We start from the raw sequence: 19,936 nt of genomic DNA, 5'->3' as shown, positions 1-19,936 counted from the left end.
CATAACGTTCTGTTTATAGTGACAATAGCAGGACTTGATGTAATAACTGTAATACCAGCATCACTTAAGACTGCATTTCGTAGAACCCAACCCTTTGTCTATAGTGCCGCAGGCATTGTTCGTATTGATGCTGATGTGAGTAAGGCACAGGGTGGTGTTCATTGTTTAGTCAAGTAAAATAAATTCAAAGGAAAAGGTGACACAGGCTTAGCTTGTTTCCCTCATGGACAACAAAAAGACAAAAGCTGCAGAGCTCACCATAATAAACACAGAGGGATTACAACTGAAGTGGTAACAGACATCAGCTCTCTTTATTGGTTCCTTCTCTTAATGACTTTTCCATGCCACAGACATCCCTGCTCTGCACAACCTATCCCAGTAAGGTCGCTTCTTACTAAATTCTCTGCCGTTACTGCTGATCCAGGGTCAGCTGTGGGGAGTAAGAGAGGGATAACCTCTTTCTGAGCCCCATAGAAGCCCAGATGGCTGCGCGGAAGCTCTGATCCAAAAACTAGCTTACAACTCAATCACTTTGGCCACATCTCCAAGTCCACAGTTTAACCCCCTCCGATGTCAGCCAAGGTCACAGATGCATACTTGAGAGGCAAAAAGAGCCAGGAGTGAAGAGCTGCCAGAGTCGAAGGAATTAGATCCGGGCTGAGTGGCCCTCATCTGGCTAAGCCTGGTAAGTAGCAAGACTAACAGGCTGAGGCATGGTGGTTTGGGTTCGAAGACACACACTTACACACACACACCCATGCTTGTAAGCTTGCACGCAAATGGACACACGCACACAAATAAAGAGGCAAACACACACTTGTACAGTCACACAAACATACACACCCACATACGGAAGGACTCCGAGGGCTACAGATGGTGTGCCCTGGGCCTGGTGACTGGGGCTCTGAAAGAGCTAGTTTTAGATCCAGTATAGAGGCTGCCATGATGCACAGGGCTCAGGGGTTGGGGCGGAAGACAAAGAACAGCGGAAGGAGTGCATGAGGGGAAGAGAGGAGCGGGCGGGGTCTAACTCCTATCCCCGCATGGGGGCTCCTAACATTTTTAGTACAACATCAACATGTCACTGTCCATTTGTCCCCTTGCCCTATTGCCCATGTCCTACCCCTGTGTCTCCGCCTACCAGTGCACACACACACACACACACCCAACAAATGCACAAACACTGACATACAAACACACACTCTGGGAGCCAGCAGCCACTTCAGCCATAATTCTGCCTGACTTCTGCTGTCTGACTGGCAGGAGACAGGGAGGGTGAGGACAACAAGCTGTGAATACGGGAAGAGACAGAAAATCATTGAGAACCTTGCCTTTATGAATCTTTGATGAGAGAGAGTGGGGGTTGGAGGGGGCTTTGCCTCTGGTTAAATCAGAGCATAGCGTGTGTGGTGTGTGTATGACTGCCAACAGAGGTTGAGATAAACAGGACCTGGACCAGGCCCAGACAACTGCAAACCCCGCAGTCGGGAACATTTGTCCCTGCAATTAGTCCCTGTCCTCCTTGTTCATGTTGCAGGTAAATGGTATTGGTAGCTAGCAAAACAGCTACAGCTATGGGTGCCTAGGAGCCTGGGATGGGGTGGAAGGTTTTATGGTATAAGGAGTTCTTTGTGTGCAAGTTGAAGGCATCTTTTATGCAACTGGCAACACCTCAACAGATTTATGACATATCAATCAATCAATCAATCAATCTCTGTACCTGCAATAGGCACAATAACACAAACACTTCATTAAAGAGGGCCACATAAGGCTGTATGTCATTTCATAGTATTTGCCACCATCCTGTAACTGTATATGTTTTTCATATCCCTGTTAGTTAATTTTAATTTGTGACTGCTTTTCCTCCTTCTATTTATTCAGTTTGATTGCGACATTGCGTTTGTTTGTTTTTAATTACTTTGCCCTGGACATTTTGTTGTTGCTGACAGATGCACCTGCTCTTTGTGCACAGGTGATGCGGCGTCTCTGTTAGTCATCACACGAAAAACACTACTAATTAGAATTCAACCTGCCATGACTCACATTTTGAAGCTGTGTTTGCATTTATAATGAACCTTCTTCAGAGTTTCCATGAAATGTTTAAATGATGTGGTCTGTCTGATGTATTGATGCAAGTCAAGAATCAGTCAAAATGAATGGAAACCAGCTGTCGGCATAAAATGTCTTGAGATTCTACTGGTCCCATGAATGCGTGTGTGTTTGTTTTAAAATATAAAATGCTGTGATGCCATTTGACCTCTGCTTTGGTTACACATTGTAAAATGGCAATCTGATGTGAAACACTTTAGATCACTCACATTTTTATAGCGTTGTGGTAAATATAAAGGCAGCAGATTTACTGAACAGTGCATTCCACATGTTGGAACTGTTGTAAAATTATATCTCTGTCATTTCACCACAACAGAATTTGGGCTCTGACCATTCAAAACTATTGATATCTTTGAAGATGCCTGTTCCATTCAGTCAAATTTAGTCAGCAGCCCTCAGACTACAAAGCCTCTTATGGCTGACATTGCTGGTAATAGCCTCCATTTCTCATCTGAGAGAGGACCAGTTTAACATACACTAACAAGTCTGGCTCTCTGCCATGATAAATGACATGCAACTATGTGCAAGAAGAAAAACAAACAATATGACGAGCTCGTATTATGCTGTCCTACACTACAGTTTTCTAATTAACAATGATAAAGCATGTTGCAATGTCTTGTAAAGACATACTTGCTTGCGATTAAAGCGTGGGAAGTTGTATTACAAACACACCCTTGTGGTATTCCTTCTTTCACTGTTCATTGTTTTACCTTCACACCTGTTCTGACTTCGGACACATGAAAAGCAGATGATGACTCAGAGGAGGCTGTTTTAATTAAAAATACAAGACGTGTTACAACAACCCTCCCTCACATCTCAGAAACTGCTTTTTAATAGATGTCAAGCAGGTGCCAATTTTCTTCTCAACATGAGCCGGTTTATGTTACGAAACAAGCAGAGCTGCATAGTAGCTTTATCTCATCTGCCACCTGTGACAGCTCAGAATTCAGAGTCCTCCAGGAAGCTCGGCTCATGTTAATGTGTCACTGGTGAGGCCTTTTGAAGACTCGATTCATCCATCTGTCAGTGAGCACAGAGGTACTGCTGACTTCCGATCACATAAGCAGAGCTTGGCAATGAGATGAACTGTCTGTCTTAAGCTAATCAGGAGTTGCCTTGGCTTCCATCTACATCTGTCAGGTTCAAACTTTACACTTCACTACACATGTTGATCACATATAGCAAAGTACGGGCACAATTGCAAGCTGCTGTTTGGACTAATCTACTTTAGGCTTGAATTAACACAGAGTTTCTACTTTCTGGGACCCTGAGATGAAGGCAGTGGGTTGATTGACACCTAAAGTGCCTTTTCTCACAGCTTGTAGACCTGCCATAGCTGTGAACTCATGGCTTCCTGCAGCCTCAGGAGAAGACAATGGAGAACTATGCCAGGTTTGGGTTGGGTTGTTTATATGGTGTAAGAGTGAGTCTAACAGTGCCCCCTGATGGTTCACACATGCTCTGTGCCAGGGAGGGAAGGTATAGGTGGGGCTAGTGGTGTGGCTAAAAAAAAAAAAAAGAAGTAATGTCACCTGACATCAAATGGAGCCTGTGTCCACCCTTTGTTTGCAGGCAAAGGGAGGTGAAAAGAGTAGTACTTATCAGAGTAGCTAACCTGTGGTCTTATCTGCTGGACAAATCAATAGCAGTGTCTGAGAGCAGAGCAGAGTGTGCTGGGGGGGAGCTAGAGGGGCTACCCCTGGCCTGCTGCCCCCCGGGCCCCTCCTGGGGGGTACCTGCCTGTCTCTTCACCCTCCATCTCTTCTGCTTCAGTGCTCCCATCCTGCGACTACTCACTCGCATACACACACGCACACACACATGCAACAAGCCCACGTATACCCATACAGGGATGCTGTGACACCTTGTAGCACCATCTATACTATGAAGTGCAACAGGGGATCCACATTGTCTAAAATGTTACACTGCAGGTGCAGACTTGGGAGAGGTATATGAAAGGATGTATAGTGTAAGCTAACTGAAACATGCATGCACACACACACACACATACACTGAGACACATACTGTACATATACATGTGCACACACTGTTTCTCCCCTGATACCCAATAGTACATGGACGACAATATGAACAAGCTACAAATGGCTTCCTATTGTAGTGGTCTCTCACACAAGAGGTTAGAGGAGGCCATACCTAATGCACAACAGAACGCCTCCCCCCACCTGACCCAAAAGCCCTGGAGAAAAGTGTGGCCCTGAGCAACAGTAAAAGCAGTACTTCTCCAAACTGCAGGAATCCAGTTCTCTAAAAAGCAGAGACCCTTCTCCTCACCTCTCCTCCACTTGCTGCTGCCTACTTACTTTCAATCACAGTTAACATCACAGAACAAGAAGTGGAGGGATGGGAGGAGGCGAAACACAAGCCTGCTGCACAATGCACTTGTCTGGCAGCTGCTTGCTCTGACATTTGAGGCCATAGGGACCATGTTGAAAGAGCAGATGCTCACTGATGTACAGGCACAGGAACATGGCAACTACACAAGTGGCTGAAGCAGGAAAAAAAATCAGCACAAACATATGACAGAAAAGAACAAGGGGAAAAAGCTGAAGATGACAGGCTCACGCAGAGATGCGTTTGAGTATAGGAACAAATACCACAAATACAAATACACAGCAGAGTGGACATGGCACACTGACATGCACATAGATGGAAGAAGACACCATGCAAACAGTGACAGGGATGTGACCATAAGTATCTTAGTAAAAACAATCAAATAAATATTTGAGCACTAATGAGCAGAAAAGGATGCATGGGAAATACATTTACATTTAAATAAAGACATGTATATACTTACATGCACACAATGAAATACATACTTCCATATAAGAGCCACATGCAAGACCTGTGATAAAAAAAATACACAGTGTCCCAATGGACAGGCAGAGTACAAGGTGCCCCAGCCACAACACACATGAAATATATAAATACACAAACCAACCCATATGCTACTCACTGTGTATGCTGACCTATATAGTGAGTGCACCTTGTAAACACTACCATGGGATATCTTGTTATTATGAACACGACCTAATTCAGCTCTCTACCCCCTGAGTGACAACATGTTCCTGGAGTACTGGCAACAATCACCGATTTGAATTAACAGGAAAGGACAGAATTTGGTTAGGGCTGGAAGAAGGCCAAGAAAAAATGAGTGTAGAGGGAGATAGAGAGAAAAAAAGAGACGCAAGCAAATAAGGAGCGATGGAAAGATGAGATGGGAGGAAAACAGATGGAAACAAAAGAGAGAAACACAAGACACAGAATTCAAAGTGAGAGAGGTACAGAGCAAGCAGCATCATGGTGCATCTCCGGCAGAGAGAAATTAGTTTCCGCACAGGACCGCAGGCAGCGTTATGGAAATGGGTGGCTGGGAGCTTCTTTGGCTGACTGTAAACAGGATCTTGGTAAGGCATATAGCCTCTGGTCAGGCCCACAGAGCCTGGCATCATCGCAGTGCTGTGTCGAGCTGCAATACTCCCACGGTCCCTCCTTCTATCTGTCTGGTTCCTTTGCTCCAACCTGCCCAAACTCCACTTGTGAGTAATTTATGAAGCGGGTGGGGGTGGCTGCGGAAGCGGTACGCGCACATCCTGACACCAAATACACGACATGTTCCACATGTCTTCCCACAAAACTACAAAGAGCCCTTTTGTCTCTACAAAGAAAAAGAAACATTAAAAAGTAGTTGAGGCATTCAGAGTGCTTGCACGTTGTAAACTACTGCAAAACAGGTAGTTAATTGCAACCCAAGTTAAGAGGCTAAACCAAAATTAAAGCAGCTTTCTGAGCTAAGGGTTAGCTTAAGCCCTAATTAAGCTGTTCATTGAAGGAATATGACATTATCTGGCAGCATTGTCTTGGATATCTGGCAGCACTTTCTTTTGGTTATGCCAGGGCACAGGCATGATACACACATGCCAAGTGACTAGAAGAAAAACAGGCCAAAAGACTAGCCAGGATTTAAGGGACCATGGCCATAAAAAAGCACAATCAGTGCACTCAGAAATATTTATCCAATATTACTCCAGCGCCAGATCTCTGCAAAATACTTAATACGTCAAACAGGACATCCAACAAAATCCACTTTGAGGATGTTCCCACAACAATTTCTCTATCTCTATATGAAAATGTATTTCTTTGTTGAATTCCAACTCCAAATGTCACATTTTGTGGGTCAAGTGTGTCTACTTGTCTACCTCTTTACGGTATCTGGTGCAGGCCTCTCGCTTTCCTCTTCCTAACAGCTGTAGCTAGCACAATTAGGCCTGCATTATCTTTGCCATGCTGCAAAACAAAGTGCAGTGGTGTAATGCGAGGTCTTACACAAAAGTAAACAACTTCATCTTGTGTCTGAAATATGTGTCACTGCGACAGTGCAAAGCTGCCCATCGACACAGCCGTGTCGGGTTGAAGGAGCGTCTCCTAATTAATGAGAGAGAGAGTCAAAGAGAGGAAACTCTCTCTTCCACAGTTCTCCTTCAAACAAACACTTCCTACGGGACCCCATTGTTTGGACTGAGGCATCATGGGTAGCCTTATTTACAGATTTTAATTGCTCTGGTGATCTGTGGGTATAACACCCTGTCGTAATCACCCCACAATAGAATTGTTACTCTTTCTGACAATTGTAATAAAATGCTCTACAGCGTCCGGGGGAAAACAAGGAGGAAGGAAACAGAGATGGGCAGAGAAAAAGACATACAGATGGTAGACGATGTAAAGAGAAGAAAACAGGAAAAATAGAGAAAAAATAAATAAGGAGAAAATATTTTGGATGCAAATTTTTTCAGTGAGAGGAACTAATCCGAGCGGGCGGGAAGCAGGGATGAGGACGGGACTGTTGTCCAAGGAAATGATTGCTCTCCCACCTCAAAGTGACAACCATGAGAAGCTCACCATTCCTGGACCTTCGAAGCGTAACCGCAAGGGAGACATGCGCTGCAACCATCACACAACACACACACGCACACCTACACACACATACAGACAGATTGGGAATGTGGAGGTAGGTCACCTGCAGGAAGAGATTAGTGTCACCAGGCAGAGGTATGAACATGGGTATGTCAACTGCAGCTGTCCCTGATCTGGAAGGGGCTGACACAACTAACTCTCATGTACTTTCACACTGCTATCATAGAGGTAGTAAAACACAGTTTGTGCTGGAGTTAAGACCAAAGGAATATTAGAAATAAAATGTACTATGCAGGGATAATCAGTTCATTTTAAAAAGGCAGCTACCATTTACATACAATTATTTACCAGTGAAATAAAAGACCTGTACAATGTCATGCAATGGAATATAACAGCCATGCAATAAACACCAACTTACTTAAAATGTTGTATTTTTGTTGAGATGACTACTTTAGTGGTTTGTGTGTTCATCTGTTACAAGAGTACAGTTTGACTCTCTACTTTGTGGTGGTACTGAGTTGGGGACATTTTGTCAGCTTAATTTACATATCGAGGAAGACAATGTTACAAACACAATCTAATAAAATTCAATCTGTTAACATCACAAATTTACTCTATTATCTTTCAGAATGGTTATTAACTTAAAAAAAATATTCAGTGTGCATGACAATGTGTCATGGTCGATCTGTCAGTGGCACCTACACATAGAAATATTCATCTTTTCTTCAAGTATTACTTATTAGCTGGACGGATGAACACATGAGCTGAAAAGATACTGACACCCTATTGAGGTCTGTTCTGTTCATTTATGCCGAGATGAAGGGGAGCAGCTCCTCTTCTCTGTGAAAAAGGCTGTTTTACTTAAGTGTGTCAAACTCTATCCCATTATTATGCCTGCTGATAAAGGTAATACAAACACCCTGTGCATCAAAGGTCCATGAAAAATTAAACAGCCAATCAGCTGGCAATTATTCTCTTTAATCTCCTGGAGGCAGCCAATGGGGATGTGCCTCTGGTGGTGGTGGCCTGGAAGGGATTCTTGCCTTCAGTTCTGCACATTCCACAATCCAAACACTTACTTTGCATTATGCTCAGCTCAGGCTAAAATAAAGTGCAGGCAAACTTTCTAAACTGTTTTACTTCTTCTTCTTATTTGTGAAAATACACCATCTTGAGTATTGATACATTAAAGCTAGATAAGTCAATTGGTCTTTGTCTCTCCAAGACTATAGATTGTTTAAAGACATTTCAACTGGACATGAAGACACCCTGTTCACGTTCAAAAGGAGCTGATCAATGGCTCATTTAAAGCAGCACGATGCGGTGCCATTGTGTTTAGAGGAGGTAATGCTTATTGTATTACTACCAGAGCTTAAGATTGTTGAAAGCTGTTGTTGATTTCCAGTTGTCTGCTGTTAAAATTTATCACAAAATATTGAATACTTTGTTATGGATTACAGATCAGCAACTAGGTCACAGGCGCTGTATGTGCTCAGCCAAAAGCTGCAGGTCAAATACACTTGACATTACCTAAACACATCATGATCAGCACTGGAGGTTTCTTGGACCGCCTTATTTGGTCTGGTGACACCATGGCTCGACCCATGGCACCATTCCTGTCACTCCTGTCCACACTATCCTCACAAACACCGACTCCCTCCCTGCTCCAATCGATGGGCACGTGGAGCCGCTCAATGCCAATGATTCTCCCCTGATCTTAATTAGAGAAACACATCAGATACAAATGACATCTCAGATCAATCGACAAGTACAGGGTGAGGGGATTGGGGCCATATACTGAGACAACTTTCAGTCTCTTTTTCCACAGCATGAATCTAAAATTCTAAGTACTAAGTCCTACATTTAAATGAAGAGCGTTGAGGCCTCATTCAAAACATAAGCAGACTCATGCTAAGGTTCTCTCTGGATTTCAAATTAGTCAGATACTTGCACAACTTAATTACCAAACAGAGTTCCTAAATGTGCTGATGAAATATAGATGGAGAGAGATTCTCTCCAGTCCCTCTCTGACTTCTCCATCCTACGTTCTTCCCTTTACTCTTCATCTCCATTTTCCACTCCATCTTCCCCACTCTATGATGGTAGATGGATGGATGGTGGCGTGGAGGCAGAAACAGGCTGACAGGCTCCTTAGACGCATGGCTGAGTGTATAACTAGCAACATTAGTGAACGCCTACACCTAAGGAGCCCATCAAAGACAAGAGTATTTAGTGTGGTGTCTAGGGAAACACACACACACACACACACACACACACACAAAGAGATACACTTGTGTGCCAAATGCTAGAAGACACATGTTCATTTTATTGGTGCATATGTGCATAAGTGTATATATTCACACAGTGATATGTTGCAAAGGCACACACACACAGAGATACACACATACCACTAAGGGAGTCAATAGTGCTGATTTTCCTTGTCAGCTCCTCGGCAGGCACTGGTTTAAAGAGACATCAATCTGTGATGTCAGCACTTACCTAATGAACCCTCTCAGATCGATGGGAGCACTGGTCCGCTACACAGCCTGCGTTCCCTGCTTTTATGTATACTCTGACTCTTTTGGGATCCATGCTGAGCCAGGCCACAATGTGTCCAGGTGTGTGTGTTCACGTGTGCATGCAGCTGTACAGACCTAGAAAAAACAGTGTGCTGATGTAACCATTTATTCTGTGTATGTGTGTGTGTGTGTGCGTGTGTGTGTGCGTTTACAAAAGTAAACATGTCGGCTCTGATACACCTGATGAAAGGCTTGTTTGAGTGTTTTTGTGTGCCAGTGTAATTGCCTAGCTGCACAGACCACGTAATAGTATGATCATTTGCGCACTTACTGTGCACGCCTTGTTTGCAGTTCTGTCATACTTGTCCTATTATTTGCTGAAGCATAAGAGTGTATGTGTACGTACATTTATGTATGACTACTTAAATATGTTTAAGAGTGTAAATATGCACGGAGCATTGCCAACTGCCAAGGCCAACTGTTTTGATATGTTTATGTGGCGTATCTAGGGTAAGTGTGAGTCTATGTCTGTATATGTTACAATGAAATGAAGGCCAACTGCCTGTATCTGTCTTCATGAATACACATGTGCCAGATAGAGCCTGTACCATCTCTGTACCTGTGAACCTGTTCTGTCCCTTCATTTTTTCCGAAAATGCATGAGTTCATAGGCTGACTGGCAACGGCAATGGCTATGGAGGTGGCAGCAGCGTGAGACGCTGCACAATTAGATTAGTTCCATTTCCTTTGATCACCCTCACCCTGTGCCATCTTGCATGTGACACTTCAAATGCAGGAGCCTTCCTGCGCCACTTAATTGACCAGAATAAACATATTATATTGTGATAAGTGTCGCGATTGTAACAAATTGTACGGCGTGACTGACACAAATCATGGCATTAGCCTTGCCTCTCTTATCGGCGGCCTCCTCGTGCCTTTTCAATAAACAATCTAGTAGACCGAAAGAGAAAGGCAGAGCAGGGGAGAGAGGAAAGGGGAGAGGGAGGGATTGATGGTGGGTGAGGCGAATGGGAGCGCTGCGGCCGTGATCTCACGTTTACCCACTTAACCATTCAAAAAGTCATCTTCTTCCATCAGCGCCTCACTCGGCGCTGCATGAGAAACATTATCTTTCCACAGGAGCTATCATTCACAGATGGCTTCCCCCTTCTCAGCAGCCTGCCACCATGCATTTCCAACACTGGATATTGTGTATGTGTGTGTGTTTTTTAGTGCATATATGTCTGTTGTTATGGGCAGGGGAATAGTGTAGGAAGTTCAAAGGAGGTGGAAAGAGTAGAAAGGGGAAGACAAGAGGAACAGGATACTTGTGGGTATATGGATTTGTTTTCTTATTTTCATATTTATGCATGTAGTTACGAGCGTAGAGATTTGAAGGGAGAGAAGGAAGGGATGGAGAGAGCTGCTGGAGGCATGGGGGGATTGAGGGGGATGTGAGGGAGGCTGACGTGTTAATCAGTGAATCAGCGTCCATCCACTAATGTCTGCCAGTGTAAATAAGGCCCTCATCTCCTGCCGTCACATACGCTGGCTTTCCAGCCCATTAGGCCCGAGCTGGCTGGCTGAGGCGGCCCACTGCTCGCTGGAGACTCATTTACGTGTCTATAGGCATCTGTGACTGGTGATAGGGAGCCCACGTGAAATTAATGGGACTATGGGTGCTGCCAGCCAGCCAGCCAGCCAGCTCTCCTGTGCCCACACACACACACACACACACACACACATACACTCCTTACACACACCAATCACCAGCATGTACGCTTGAATGCATGAGTTCGCACACCTACATGTGCATGAACACACATACACACACACACATAGACAGAGGCATGGACACACACACAGGCAGTGGTTTTTATGCATGCTGGGTAAACTAACCTTTGCAGTAAAGATTTAGCAGCTTTATTAGTTTAGGAAATGGCTGTAATTAAGGATAATTCATAATGGCTGCTTCTCCCCTCTCTGCGGTATTAAAAGGGGGCCGGCCTAATTTAGCATGCTTGCGTTTGTGCACTAAGGCAGTAAAATGGGTGGGGTGGGGGAAATACATAGGCAAAGAGAGTGAGAAGGTGGCCTCTGCAAGACTCAGATATACTGTATGGTCAACAGGCCAGCTGAGGGTTATTGCCTAATGGTCTTCACACTTCCTTTATAAAATTCAACATTTTACATGGAACCATTTTATGTGTCTGTCAGTCTCCAAAATTCACATCACTCATAAACTATTCACATACTATTAATCTGAATATAACATAGAAAAGGCAGGTCAAGACATTTCACCATCTCAAAAATACAGACCTTTCAGAGTAACAGTTTATATGGTTATGGACTTAGACCTACAGAGCATTGTGTGGAAAATATGAAAATCGGTGGAACTGATATTTTTAACAGCAAGAAGACAGATCTTGTATCACCACAGATGTTATAACACCTCAGTCAGTCTCTAAACCATGGCAATACAGGGCACTCTAATCCAAAACAATGAGACAGTAACGTCTCAGTGCCAGGTGGCCAGCCAGCCAGGGCGGAGAAACAGGGGGCTGGGCACGTTCCCCAAGCTCCAGAGAAGAGGTGTGTGTCTGGGTTGAGCCCATCTCTTTTTTATCCTCCCCCCACCGGAGGTGAGGCACGAAACCAGAGGATAGGATCAATAAGTCCACAGATGCTGCTAGCTCCTCTCACTCATTACCACTGATGAATAATAGAGGACATCCCACAACCTCCTCAAGATCCTTGTCCTCTCTGAATGTGCACACATACAGAGAAAACCACACACAGTGAGAGGCTAATTCAGGAATATGAGTACAGGAGTCAGATCCACCTCAGTCTCAGGTGTCAAATGTGTTTCATCAGTGACCTCCTAAGGTTCAAGGAACAACAGCTATTGTACACCAGAAGTTAGTGCTGCATCTAACAGGAGTGATATAAGATGCTGGAGCATTTTGTTCAACATGTTCAACACACACAGGCCGTGAAAAGCAAATTAGTCTCCCTGTTCTTTCAAAAAAAGGGAAACGCAAAGTCTGAGCAATGAAAAAACAAACAGACAAAAAAAAACCAAAAAACAACTGGCCCGGTTTTGTAAGGCAGAAAACTACACTCAGAAGGCACTGCACTTCTGGTGTTACATCATCTTCTACAGCACCTTTCCCCTTTGCCTTCTTTAGTGTTAGGGGTATGAGTTGCAGTCAGGCACCGGATGTCAGCCTTTAAGTCCAAAAAAAAAAAAAAAAAGAAAGAAAGAGAAGAAAAGAAAAAACAGTGGCTGCTTAAAGCTACACCCAATCAATTATGGAGTAGCAACCTGTCCAAAATGTGATTTCCACACTGTTAGCTGCATCTTTCACACCATTATCGATTACCTTCGCTTGTAACGTTTTCTGTTAATTCTGTTCACCCACACAAAATCTATATGTGTGCATTTCAAAGCAGGCATCTGAGCCGAGCAGAGGCTGCCTCAGCTCTGCAGGCCAGACAATCACTGTCAATCTACCTAATGACCAAGTGTCTGCTGATGCATGCTAGTGAAGTGAGGAGAGTCCCCGGGTGCAACATGAAGCAGAATGGAGAGCATCCCCTGCTTCTCAAAGTTTTGAAAGAGCATGTAAACCCCCCCTGCTGGAGCCTTCCCAATGCTCCTCACTTCCCTCTGTAACTTTAGTTAGATCAAAGAGAATGGGGCCCTTAAGTAGAAGTAGTACAGATCAACTAGGGTTGGGGTAAGTCACATAAGGATGCAGAAGGAAAGTCGAATGATAGCGTATTCTGTCAGAGTGCGACTCCTCGGCTAACGAAAGTGTGTTTTAACAATGTATGGCGCAAGAAAATCCTCCCTGAAGGTTCAGGTTCAACAAGGAAAGAGCAAAGGATAAGCAGAGAGAGCAGGAAGTTGCAAGACACGGCCTGATGTTCCTGCTGTAAAACCTTGCCCCCCCCCGCCATGCCTGCAAGCCCTATTGCAGGCCGCAGTGGCTCTGTCCGGTACATCAGCCTCAGGATGTAGGAGATTGAATCAGACCTGCGGGTTCGCTGGCCGTTTCAGCAGCAAAATAAATGACAAGGCAAGTGCTGTGGGAGAGAGAGCGAGGGCAGCCCAAAGGTGTGACCCCACTGATGAGATGAGAGGCAGTTCAGACCTGCCAGACGCACTATTAGAATCTGAGACAGAGATGGGAGATGGAGAGAGCAGAAAAGATAGTGGGGGCCAGTGTCACTTTATCAAATTCCTCCCTGGCACATGGTAACAGAGGTCAGGGGAAGAAAAGCATGGGGGCAGAGTGTAAAGCTGAGTGAAAACACAGTGCTGCTCTAATACCTTTCATAAAGAGAAAAGCCTCCTCATCCGCCAGCCATGATTAAATATAACCTGAGTGCTGAAAAACTAACCCCCGCTACCCCACCCGGGCCTAAGTTTGTGTGTGTGTGTGTGTGTGTGTGTGTACACTCACGGGGTGAGGAGGGTAAAAGCAATTTGTGGAGAACTTGTTGGGTGAGTGGAGTGTATGTTTTTGTGGCACCAGGAGGGAGTGCGGGGAGGAGTGGGTGCTGGATGTGCACATCCTGGCCTGCAGCTCTCTGACACCAGCTGGCAAACAGTTAATGTGTTAGACTGAAATTGATGCTGTCATCCCGCAGATGGAGAAGAGTTAAAGTGAGACAAGGTAACTTTTGTTGAATAGCGGCCACTGCGGCCACATGTGGCAATGACAGGTTAATAGCAATCAATTGCCCTTTGTATGCTAAGAATCTCTCGAGTCAGTTGCTTTAAGGCATCATTAGGTGATTTGAAACCCACTTCACCAAAGCTCCTGACCGCAACATGAGATAACTTCTTGTCCTGTTAATTTTCATTACTCAAAACACACTCTCCACTTGGCTATGTGAGCGATGATTATTTGTAAAATGGGACACTGCTACATTTGCAAACAGCTTGCAAACAGCGGTCACAAATGGCGTTTGTTATTGCTTTGATAGAAACCACATCTATATTAAAGTAGCTAAATTTTAAAAAGCAATAGTTAGAGATGATTAAAGGTTGTCTTCTTATTGGCACACAGTCTTACACTCGCAGGGCAGCTTACATCATCGTTTTATAAAAGCTCGGCTTACAAAGTGCACACTGAAACACCAAGCCAGTGTTTTAAGATTAACACATTCTGGAGGCAGCTTTGAAAAAGCTCTGGGGTTTTATTTTTATTTTTTTTTTGTTTGGACAATGGGCTGAAATGGATAGAAAAAGATTGCATTCAATAGACAACACGCAAGAAGTCTCCAATGACTTTCTGATTTACTTTTGTGATAGAATAATTGAAATGTATAGCTGTCACATGCTAAAACACGGTTTTACCTCAGCATCTGTGCACATATTTGCTCATGAACTGAACTTTTCATTTAGAAGAAAGGTTGCGTTATTTCTTCTATCAAAAGTTACACAGCCTGGTTTTAAAGACTGAGAGCAAAAAGGACTATCACACATCACCACAAGCTATGCGCATTCACTCAGCCTTCCCCCTGACCTTATCACTGACATACATGTTTGTCTGAGACAGGTATGTGAATAATTAAGAATTTCTTTCTATGTGCACTGCACAAATAGAGGGGCTTGCAAATTCAAAAAAGGAAGACAACACCACTGACACTTGATATGAGGAGCCAATATATACAATAACCTTATTTTATATATGCCTATGTGGTCCTCAGAGATGGAGAGAAATTGGACCATCAGTGTCACTCAGAGCCCCAGTGTGCAGGCTTGTTTTCTTGATCTAATAGAAGGTAATGATCCAGAGAGCAGGGCTAGGCTTCCTCTACCACGGAGCCGGCCTCCAGGGGCTACTCCACCCCTGACAGCGGCAGTGGTCGTGGCAGTGCAATAAGAATAAACACATGCAGGCGGGGAGTCTATTTGGCTGAGAGTGATGGCTAGCTTGTTGCTTATCCCAGCCCAATAAATCTCCATACAGGCCAAGAGATGAGCGCCGCTTATCTCATCAGCCTCGCGACTGATGCCTCCAACCGAGTGCCGCCGCTCAGACCCCTGATTTATCATGAACAGGGGAGGGGAGAAGTTCTTCACCGCAGTAAAGCTAAAATAGAGGGGGGAGAGGGATAGAGCGGGAGATGCAAAGACAGGGGAGGGAGTGAGGGAGAAAATGAAATAAGAAGGGGGAGAAAAAAAGACATATTGAAAAGCAGAGGGCAAAGGCAGATAATGCAGAAATATAGAGAGCAAACAGAAAGGTTTTCAAGGGAAAACATGGAGGCTTTGGCGTGAGGCGACGCAATAAACTAAAAATAAAAACTCCCAAACCTGAGGAGGAGGAGAGGGGAGCATGGGGGTAAATGTCACCATCTCCATGTCAGGGAGTGGTGGTGAGGGGAACTGCACTTGACGGCTGGATTCTGTGGGATTCAGCAGTTTTCTCAAGGCAAGGAAAAGGATAGAGAGGGACACTGGGCTGTTATATTTGAAGGGGAACCAAATGCACTCTGTCTTATAGGGAAAAATTCCCTTTTCCTGGCTGATGCCAGTTAAACACCTACTGTACCTGGCTCTCAAGGGCTGCTCATTATAAAAAAAAAAAAAAAGATTTGAGTAAAGTGAGGTTAAGATAAGGTTACCTGTGTAACTTATCTACACATTAAATCTACTATAGATGCTGCATGAAGCAAAGTTCATTTTTGGCAATAGGGATTTAAGATCACTGATGTCATCTAATATTAACACAGATTAGCATCATAGCCTCCTTAATATCTTCACTCAGTCTCCACAAAGATGAGTTTCAGTATGCACTAAGGATGACACTGTGCCCCCATCCGCCTACCAGCTCCCCAGTGTGACGAATAGTTTGGTCTGGTAACACCAGCAGATTAACTCAATAAAAGGTTTTTAGCAGTGCGAGAGCCGAGGGTCAAAGGATGAAGAGTGTGTGTGTGTGTGTCTGGTAGGAGTTAGCAGTGGTGGCAGGGGTGTTGGTTTAGGGTGGTAGGGACAATAGAGAGGAGCAAAAAGGAGCGGGAGAATTATGTACATGAAAAGATGGCAAGCTAGAGTGACGGCCTGTGTACTGCTCTTTCTCTCTCTCATTTTACCTCGCTCGCTCCCTCTCTCTCCATCTTGTGGCCATATGAATTAGTGTGGTGTGAGGGGAGAATGAAGAAGGTGGGAGGGGAGGATGGGGAGTGACGGGAAACAGACGGGTATAATATTCTCATCACTCTTCACTCGGCAGTTGTTGGTGAGGAGCGTGGCCCAGGGCACTCAGCGGCCCAGCCAGCCGCCTCGCAGACCCTGCAAATATTCCTAAACCTCAATTTTTCATATTTCCCTGTATGCATAAGGAGATGAAAAATCATCCGATCATTTGTATTGTCTGACTGAGGTTATACACAAATATTAGTTTATCTACCGCACCTAAGATTGCCTCCCTAAGCAAGACGGATTGGTCTTTTGGAGAGGGCAATATTCCCTGGGAACATATTCAGTCCATCTTTTATGTGCTGCAATTCACAGAGCAGCAGGTATGAGTTCTATCTCCAGACAGGCTCGATAAAGCTAAACACCCAATAGAGACACCTCTTATTATACACAATGCGCTTTAATTGCCAGACAATTTGCAGCCGGGTAAAATTTATAGTTTTCAAAACTGATCTCATGCAAAGATGCTTGGGACCTAATATTCATATTCATTCTCTGCACATTTACTGAACACTTACCGAAAATGAATTTTAAAGCAAAACAAGCAAAGGAATCAATTTGACTTGAGAGGGGGGGAAGAGGGAGAAAAAAAAAACTCTTCAAATCACAGTCTCAATTGATTTCCGTTACCTCTTCTGTGAACTACCCGAGTGTCTGGTCCTCTGCTCCGAGAGAGTGAGAAAGGGAGAAAGTGAGAAAAATGAGAGGAGGAGGGGGTGTGAAGAAGAGTTCTGGGTCAGAAACCACTGGGTGATTATTCACCACTCAGCCATGTGTAAAACTCATTAGACAATGCGTAATGCCTTTAATCAAATCAATGGCACAAGCAACTCCAAACTGATAGCTCCCATCAAAACTTACATAAAGCATGGCAAATTTCTCATTTACTTATAAAAATAAGTGAGGACAGGGGAATTATCCCCAAAATGGGCCTAATTGTTCTCTGGCTTCAAATCAATACTGTGATGGGAAATAAATAAATAAACAGATAAACAAAAGTTAAGTGTGTGAACAGTGTGGAAAGAAGGATAAAGGAGAGGGAGAGATGGCAAATGAGCATCTCCTCCACTATAAAATGTTTTCTGACCAGTAAGATATAACATTTCAGGTAAAAGTGAACTGCTATGTAAAAACATGCAAAAATGTTCACTTAGTGGTGTGTACTACAGCCACACATTGTGACTAATCATCTCTGAAGCAGGAAAATTAAACCAGGAGAAAAAAAAAGAATACTGTGTGGTGAAGTAATATGATGAAGACCGGCAAGGGGTAACACTCCTCTCACCTTCTCTTTTTCCTTCTCCTCTCCAGTGAGCTTTGAGGTGGTGACAGACTAGGAAGCGGTTGGGCAGGGGTGTTGTGGGTAATTAGGCGGGTGGATGTACAGATGTTGAGCTGTGGAGGACCCTTACCGGGACACTGAGAAGCACTGGAGCACAAATAACCCTGCATCTGCCTCCCTCTGCCAGCTCTAAGTACCTTTCTTTGTTAGGGTATGGGTCTTCATTTTTTACTGTTGACAGGCAATGTTATTTCAGTTATTTGGTGGCATCTGGTTAGGCTGGGTGTGAGAGAGAGGGAGTAAGGAGAAAAAACTGCTAACACACACACACACAGGATGCACTTTAATTAATTGCAGGGAGATTACATGGTCTTCCAACCGTGTAGTTTGTCATCAGAGCCCATTACACACTTCTATTAGATGTTTCTTCACAGTGTCAAGTGTAATTTGAAGGACAGTCTTGGTGGAGGATCTCTAAGTACAGTGAGAGGCCTAATCGGGGCAAGTAAGGTTCATCTCAACTGAGGCAAAAATAACAAACTCTGCCACACCTCAATTAGCAGAAAGCAGTGTGTAAACAAATAAGTCTTATCAGAGCCGTACCTATTTCATGGTGTGTCACTCACTCATGCTGGTTGACACTGGGCTGTGGCTGTCTCCAGGCCTGGCGCTGGTCTGCCTCTGTTGCCCTAGTGCCATTCCTCTTCATTTCAGCGGGAGAAGCTTTATTTTCATTGCCAAGCAATGAAGTGTCTTTGTATGACTGCGGAACACACCACAATCAATCTTACACCAGCGGAGTTAACAGGACAGAAACCAATGCAGCCGTTACTCGGCACAGAACATTACCAGTGTATGGACTCATTATTCATCAGAGGCTCCATTAGACACCGCTCACTACGCTGCCACACTGGATATGAGACAGACAGACAGCAAGCCAATGCTGTGTCACACACAACACTGCCCACAGTGCGACAACACAGTAGAGGAATCATGGACAGGATACTGTTGTGTTTACTGCAGTTTTACCACTGAAAATCTCACAATTCATATGCTTGTTTCTCCTGTTAAATTGAAGGTTTGTACATTCCTGAGCACATTTCATGACTCTACAGCTATCATAAACCATTTAGTAATGTATATTTTTAAAATGCAAGAAGCCAATTTAAAAGTAAAATTGATGTACTCGCTATTTTCTTTTAATTAGATGGCAGCCATATAATGTGGTTCTTGGTTTACTCTACTAAAATTCCTCAGAATACTGTCACAATTTTGCAGGCACTTTCCAGTGTCCCATGCCACGTTCCCACAGAGAAATGTGTATGACAGACTGTGTGCCTTCCTGTTCCGCCACCACATTTGGTAAAGTAACTAATGACACAGCAGTTAATGGTCAACAATCAGGGAAGAAGGAATAATAGACTATAATCCATACATCAGCCTCATAACCCCAGCTCTAATTGGCCACACATACTGTGTAAACCAGGAGGAATGCACGTGACTTCAGTCGCAGCGCCACATACAAGATTTTACGACAACAGACAGCAGTTAAAAGTGGTGAGGAGACAGACAGGGAGAGCTTGCTGCTGAGCAGAACCAAGGTGGCAGCACACAACACATGAGGAGTCCCTTATAAGCCTGTCTGCTTCTTCCTCCTCCTCGCTGTCACCGCTGCAACGGTAACCATCCCCTGCCATCACTGCCAGTGGGGCCTGGGACAGCTGCTCACCAGAACAACCCCAAAACACACACACACACACACACACACACACACACACACACATGCAGACACACATGCAGACATAGCCCAACTACAACTGCAACCAGGCACTGAGACCCATGGTAATTGGGCTTTCTCACTCCAGCAGCCAACAA

At 44.3% G+C, this 19,936-nt stretch overlaps 1 protein-coding gene across 2 annotated transcripts in view; it reads right to left on the bottom strand.

The window, feature by feature from the left end:
* The window catches only part of fto (FTO alpha-ketoglutarate dependent dioxygenase), a 117,546-nt gene that overhangs the window by 10,668 nt on the left and 86,942 nt on the right, over positions 1 to 19,936 (bottom strand). Inside the window, exon 9 of one of the 2 annotated variants that reach the window (XM_051076954.1) lies at positions 9,539 to 9,695. The exons of the other annotated variant lie outside the window; for it this stretch is intronic. Coding sequence (XP_050932911.1) covers positions 9,554 to 9,695 — 142 coding nt within the window. The 3' untranslated portion in view covers positions 9,539 to 9,553. Of the gene's footprint in view, positions 1 to 9,538; positions 9,696 to 19,936 lie in introns of those variants that run through there. 2 annotated transcript variants of the gene reach the window in all.

The sequence above is a fragment of the Lates calcarifer genome, linkage group LG2 (assembly GCF_001640805.2).
Source record: "Lates calcarifer isolate ASB-BC8 linkage group LG2, TLL_Latcal_v3, whole genome shotgun sequence".
In the NCBI taxonomy this organism is placed as follows: Eukaryota; Metazoa; Chordata; class Actinopteri; family Centropomidae; genus Lates; species Lates calcarifer.
The sequence above is the reverse complement of the archived record's forward strand: the minus strand, read 5'-3'. Positions and strand labels throughout refer to the sequence as shown.